The sequence below is a fragment of the Pterocles gutturalis genome, unplaced genomic scaffold (assembly GCF_000699245.1).
Source record: "Pterocles gutturalis isolate BGI_N339 unplaced genomic scaffold, ASM69924v1 scaffold34210, whole genome shotgun sequence".
Lineage (NCBI taxonomy): Eukaryota > Metazoa > Chordata > Aves > Pterocliformes > Pteroclidae > Pterocles > Pterocles gutturalis.
In genome coordinates this window covers 3,040-9,940 of record NW_010146982.1, presented here as the reverse complement: position 1 = coordinate 9,940, position 6,901 = coordinate 3,040, and the positions used below count along the sequence as shown (strand labels likewise).

The 6,901-nt window shown below is 46.1% G+C and overlaps 1 protein-coding gene across 1 annotated transcript; it reads left to right on the top strand.

The window, feature by feature from the left end:
- Nucleotides 1–153: 153 nt before the first annotated feature.
- Nucleotides 154–6,380, top strand: GTF3C5 (general transcription factor IIIC, polypeptide 5, 63kDa; the record flags this gene model as incomplete). The annotated part of the gene is made up of 10 exons (XM_010085917.1): nucleotides 154–376; nucleotides 585–783; nucleotides 1,690–1,885; nucleotides 2,257–2,361; nucleotides 2,864–2,978; nucleotides 3,663–3,743; nucleotides 4,297–4,385; nucleotides 5,049–5,131; nucleotides 5,424–5,566; nucleotides 6,223–6,380. Coding segments are annotated over 10 exons (1,392 nt in total), but the record flags the coding sequence as incomplete, so codon positions are not given.
- Nucleotides 6,381–6,901: the final 521 nt, after the last annotated feature.

Below are 6,901 nucleotides of genomic sequence, written 5' to 3'. Positions count from 1 at the left end.
GGGATTGTCCCTGAGGGGCTGTGAGGGGAAATGTGCGGGGGAGACCCCACGGTGAGAGGGTGTGGAGCCGGGGGCTGGGGGCAAGCGGAGCCCAGGGCAGACGGGATGCGCGGGTGCGATGCTAACGGAGACTGTGCCTGCGCTTGGTGACAGATCTACGCGGACCCTGCCAAAAGGCTGGAGCTGTATTTCCGCCCCAAGGACCCTTACTGCCACCCTGTATGTGCCAATCGCTTTCCCACCTCCACCATGCTGCTCAAGGTGAGGAGGAGGACCAAGAAGAAGAAGCAGTTGGACACCGAGGAGCAGATCCAGCCAGAAGTGCAGTTTGAAATGGAAATTCTTGGGATCGTCACCACTGTTTACAAATTTCAAGGTAGTACTTGGGTTTGTGTCTACATGGCTTAAAGATGAGTATGTCTGCTGGGGAAGTGTTTTCCCTGAAACAGTTCAGGGCTGGAAGACAAATCAAGTCTCTCATTGTTACAGCCTCCTTGCTGCGTAAATCTTGCTCCTGAAAGTTGGGTGTTGTGAGAAATACTGCTGCATTCACAATGAGCTTTACAATGTTTTGTTTCTCACAGGAATGTCTGATTTCCAGTACCTGGCAATGCACTCCGGTCCTGATGGCAAACAAACCTCCATGTATGACAAAGTCCTAATGCTCAAACCAGAGAAGGAAGAATTTTTCAATAGAGAATTACCTCTCTACATCCCGCCACCGATTTTCTCACGTCTGGACACTCCTGTTGACTATTTTTATCGGCCAGATATACAACACCGGTTAGTGCCTTTTCTCGTAATGTAGTAAATAGCTGTGTTGGCTCTGGCATGGGCAGGCAGTGAAACATTTTGTGGGTTTGATATATACTTCTAAAAGACAAGTCTTCAAGTTAAGATTTCCTTTTTCATCACTTGAAGATGCCTCCAATCCGTTCTGACTTCAGTGTTGTTTTAGGATCTGTGCTCTTGAAGCATCAGAGCAGCTCTAAATACATTGTTCCTGTATTTCACCTGTCTAAACTGCTGCCCTGTTCTGTTTTACCCCTCTTGATTTGGCACAACAGAGGCAGGCATGCTTGAGAAACTGCCTGGACAGCAGAAACCTCAGCAAAGGCCACTTGAGGACTTAAAGAGGTGTGGGATGCAGTGAGCCCGGCTTTCTGCCTGCTCCGAGTGGGCTGGAGCTGGGTGGGGAGTGTGCCGGAGCCAATGCCAGATGTTCCTGTGACCACGCTCACGGGACCTGTTCCCTCCTGGCCCCCGGTTGGTTTTGCCAGAACAATCTGTGAGCTCTCCCACAACAAACATCTTTCATTTTCTCACTGTGGGCCTTCATCAGCTCTTAAAAAAAAAAAAAAAGTATTATCTTAATGGTGTTTCCATCTTGCCTTGTCCCTGTACCCGACAGAGCTGCAGGAACTAGAGTGGAGCAAATGCAGAGGGTGAAGCCTTTTGTGCTGCAAATACATTTCATACAAACCAGTAGCCAACTGCTGGAGGGTTTTCTGTCAGATAGGACGGGGGACCTCTGACATTGTGCAATGTAGCTTTGCAGGTTTTTTCAAATTTAAATTTCTTTCCTCAGTGGTGTCACAAGGTTCTTTTGTGGTACCAGGATGTGATTCCAAAATCTATGGGGCATGGGGCCAAAGTCAAACCAAACACGATCCTTTCCCTTTTCCTTAGGGAGGGATACAACAATCCCCCAGTGTCTGGTGAGAACCTGATTGGCCTCAGCAGGGCCCGTCGCCCGCACAACGCTATCTTTGTGAACTTTGACGATGAAGAAATCCCAACCAAACCCCTGGATGCTGCCGTACAGACCTGGAAGAAAGTGTGCACCAATCCTGTGGATAAAAAGGTGGAGGAAGAGCTGAGGAAGGTACGTGCCTTTTTCCTGACTTGAGCACTATACTGCAGCATGCTGTGCAGGAAAAAAAACTGCATGCAGCCATTTTGTCTGACTTCCCCAGAAATTTTTGGTGATTGTGCCTGACTGATAGAGTATCAGTAGACACCACTGACAGTGCTGTGATCATTTCAGTTATGCAAGTCAAGATTTGAATCTGCCTTTGCAGCCAACTCACTTTAAGTTCCTTTTTGGGCCACTAGTTCTTACATTACCATTCTGATAACTCATACTAAGGGCCCAAGGCCCCAGTGCAGAAGAAAGCTGAACTGCACTTGGAAAGCTGAACTGCTGTTTGTAATCTACTTCCCACTGTTTCCATGATTGTTTCTGTATTATTTTAGCTCTTTGAAGTCCGTCCTGTCTGGTCTCGGAATGCAGTAAAAGCCAATATCAGCATCCACCCGGACAAACTGAAACTCCTTTTGCCATTTTTGGCCTATTACATGGTAAGTCTGTACATCTGCCCTTGTGCCTGTGCCCTTGGCAAAAGGTCAGAGGTCCTTTTCTGTTTCTGGGGTCCTCCCATTAAGTATCTGAGCTTAAAGTTACGTAAAGAGAAAGAGGGAAGGAAAGCTTTGCTTTTGAACATAAGTTAAAAACCATGAAGGATTCAGTAACTATTTGCGCTGTTGGTTCTAATCTGCTTTGCAGTTCAGTCAGACACTCAAATTGACTGTCCACCTGGCAATGGTAGCAGAATTTTTCCAAACAAGCACTTTGTTGTGACCTTGCAAGTTTGTTCATAAAGGCACACAAATATTTGTGTTTCGATGCATTGATAGCCCAAGTTTCAGTATATAAATACTGGCCTGGCAAGTGAAGAAAGAGCTGGTAAAAGAAGGAATCTTAGGGCAAGCAGGGGAAATACTAGAATTTTCTAAGAACCTCTGTGACACCTTACTGTTTTTTTTTTTTGGTAACCATCTTCCTCCATGTGTGTTTATGCAGTTAACAGGTCCTTGGAGAAGCTTATGGGTTAGGTTTGGGTATGACCCCAGAAAACACCCTGAAGCAAAGATTTATCAAGTACTGGACTTCCGAATTCGCTGTGGAATGAAATATGGTAAAAGGACCCCACCTACAGAGATGCTGTCTCTGCTTTCTGGTTAATCCTGGTAGTACTTTTCTTTTTACTTGTTTTTCAAACTCTTTTGCCATATTTCTGCTCTGATGAAGATGACACCTTCTGAGCTCATTGCTTACTGTAGTTGTTCCATAAACTCCTTTACTACTTTATTTCATAGTACGCAGCCCAGTGTCCTCATTTGGCACATTCCAAACTCAATGCCAGCTGGCTGACTGTCCTCAAAGCCCAGGTGGACATAGCACACCATCTTCCCTCTTGCTCAGGGGAGGCACTGAGCAGTAGATTCTGTTGCTTACGGAGTAGCTTTTCCTCAAGGACCTCGACATCTTGTGCAGGATGCTGGGTCTCAGATTTTGGGACATAGGGTTCCCCTGCTCTGCTTTTGCAGAGAGAAAGTTGAGGGAAAGGACTTTCAGAGCTCATCTAAGAAGTCCATGACAGAGCCGGCATCCGGTCACTACCATCGGATCCCGTCTCCTCCTCTTACCAGGTTAAAGGGTTTTGTTGATCTGATCGGTCTCCTCTCCCCACCTTGCTAAAATCAGCACATCCCAAAGACCACCCTGCCTTTCACACACCAGTCCAGCACTTCTCTTACTGAGCTGGGGATGTTCTGCAGGGTGCTTGCCCTCCAGTCACTATTTTTTTTTTCACTTCTAGGTTATGCCCCTAATGATATGCCCGTGAAAGCAAAACGCAGCACGTATAACTACAGTCTGCCCATCACGGTCAAGAAGCCAGGTATGCCGTGCCTGCAGAAGGGCTGTCTGGCTCTTCTGGTTCTTTGTTTACCCCATCCTGGTCACAGATTCTGAAGGGTCTTCCTGTGTTCTAGCTGAGCCCAAACTGGAGCTTTATTTCTGGTTATAATACGGGGCTGCTGTTAAGCCAGCAGAAGAGTCTCATACTGGGAAGAAGTCTCGGATGCCTGTCTGGCTGAGCCACGGTATCTATTAGCAGACAGAGCGGAGTCCTGCAAGGAACACTGTGGGAATTCAGCATTCACTTCTGTTCACTGATGCTGCAGAGTGAGGGGAGAGCTGTTCTCTTTTCTTTGTCAAGGGAGAGGAGAAAAGGTTAAAATGATGAACACATGCACTGTGGAAAAAGCTGCCAAACTGACCACCTTTCGTGTGACTGGCCAGTAACGTCTCTGAAGAATGAGCAACACATGCTCACTTACTTGGTTTGGTTTTTGCTGACCAGCAAAGTTGAATCAACATAGAGACGTGACAGTACTATGCCACAGAGTGAAATATGTCCCTAATTAGGCCTCTTTTTTTTTACCTTTCAGTAAGTCATACAGTCAGTGTACATGATCTGAAACAGGGGCTTGGTACATCTGGTGGAAAAAAGCCTGCCTCCAGCAGGTATAAACTGAAGGTAAGGATTACACTCTTTTACCAGAATCTTGAAATAGCTTAATGAAAAAGGGCTGTTTCCTGTTTTATCAGTCATTAAGGGGACAGCTGTGAGTGAGTTGATGTCCTCAGGTTCACCTGGGAAGCTGCTAATTATACGTCACTACAAACTTCACCTGCTGTGCACTGGACATATTTCTTAAACGCTGCAAGATGGGATCGGTACTCTCAGCCCTAGCCTTAGATGCAATGAGCGTTTTGTTTCAGTTGATAAAACTGGAACTTTATGGGCAGTGAAGCACAACAAATCAGCATGTGTTTATCAGGTCATCCTGCAAAATCCAGCAGGGCAAAATAAATGTTCAAACCGGAGTTTTTTATTCTTCCCTTTTTGCTAGAATGAAACCAAGATCCACTGTTCTACAGTAACAGGCTGCAGACAGCTGTGGTTTGAAGAGATGAATCGTGTCCTCTGCACAACTGTACTGTTGTGACTGTGGCTGCAGTGAAATTTTGCTGCATTCCTCATTCAGCTTTATCTTTTGCCATATGCAGACTATGCCTTGGAACTGATTTGTGTTGGAAGTGCCTTGTTCTTGAATCAGCCCGTTGGAAGTACTTTTCAGTTATGCTAGGGTTGTCCTGTTACAACATAAAAGGCACATTAATCCTTTCCTCCTCTTAGGAATCCATCTACATTTTCCGAGAAGGAGCCTTACCCCCTTATCGGCAGATGTTCTACCAGCTCTGTGACTTGAATGTGGAAAGGTACTGCACACTGAGTCTTCTGTTAGAGCTAGATTTCAAAGCCTGTTGTTTATATCCAGTCCATTCCCCTCTCTCTCTTTGACCAGAAACTTAAGAAGTGTTTAGCTTCTGAATAAAAACAGAACAGACTTTTCACCCATGAACTTCCTTTCCCTTATGACACTTACCTGAATAACCAAAAATTCTTTTCCAACTCAACAAAGTAAAATTGAAGTAAGCCATTGTCTATCTCATTTGAAACCTTCACTTGAATGGAAAGGCTAATGTTTTCTTCCCCTTTGCTGCTTTTCAGCCTACAGAAAATCATCCATCGGAATGACGGCACAGAGTCAGAATGCACAGAGCGGGATGGGTGGTGCCTTCCAAAGACTAGTGATGATCTGCGAGATACCATGTCTCTGATGATAAAGCAGATAATCAGATCCACAAGACCCGGTAAGGATGCTTCTGAACATCAAAGTGTATTACTACCTTCCTGATGGTCCCGAGACGCTGTGGGCCGAATAAGGCTGTCGCAGTCAGTGCTGGGGCAGCAGCGTTCCCATATTTGCCTCTTCCTTGGTGCTACCTCTGGTATTCTTTGTGTTCTAGCTCGTTACAGTGTGCGAGCTGAGGCTGTTGTCCTGCAGCGTGAATGCGGGCTGGGATTAGGAGTGGCTGGGAGTAGAGGTTTTCTGGTTCATCTTCCCAGTATCAAGGCTTCAGGTTTTCAATGTCTTTGCCCAGTTATAATGAAGATCTTATTCTTACTGATGTATCTGTTGGTAGCATGTTACTTTTTATTGATGTTATTAATTGAACAAGAGAAAAGGAAATTATTTTTGGATGATACTGGGCCAAAGCAGTATCCTAGTGAATTAGGTCAGAATCAGCTAGGAGAGGAGGCACAGCAGATCTGCTGCTGTTCTGCTAGCATTCCTAGAGTATAAAAACAGATTGCTGTGGGCTTGATCAAATTCTATTAAGATGTGCAACATTAGCTGTGCCCCTCCGGCTTCTGCTTTCCTCTCGCACGTTTTATGAACTCTACTGCAAATGCCCCCGGGTTTCACTGAGAGAGGAATCAGTGTCTTTCTTTCTTCCCAATTAAGCTCTTTTCTCAAGTGCAACAAGCAGTGAAGATGGCAAAGAGCAGCTGGCATACGAGTCTGGAGAGGATGAGGATGACGAAGAGGAGGAGGAAGAGGACTTCAAGCCTTCTGATGGGAGTGAAAATGAAATGGAGACAGAAATTCTGGACTATGTGTGAACTCAGTGAGCAGTCTCACTGCTGTTGGATGGAATCAGCTCTGCTCTTGCTCCGTGAATGGTGAGGGTTCAGCCACCATGCCCAGACGTGGGAAAGCAGAACTTGCACTAAGATGCCAATGACCTGTCTGCACTGACTGTGCTGCCTGCTGACGGCCGTCATTCTGGATGTTAGGGAGCCAGTGCCCACATTTTCATAATTGCTGGCTAATAAATCCTCCAGAAAGCTCTGCAAACTCCCAGGAAAGAGCCCAGAGCCCAAACCAGCTGGTAAGGCACCAGAGAAGAGAGGAGGTTGGATTCCCAAATCTCCCTGTGTGTGGGGAGTGCACCTTGGCCGAATTGGTGGTCATGTGGAAGGTAGAAAAGGTGTCTGAGGAGGTGCTGGGGGAGCACTCCAGTGCTACTGGAGTCCCTAAGGCAGGTGCTGCCCTTCTGCTGGTCTAAGGGGGATGAAAATTCTGTGCCATGACTTCAGCATTGAGCTTTGCTGGCAATCTTGGACATAAAGCCAGCAGGAAA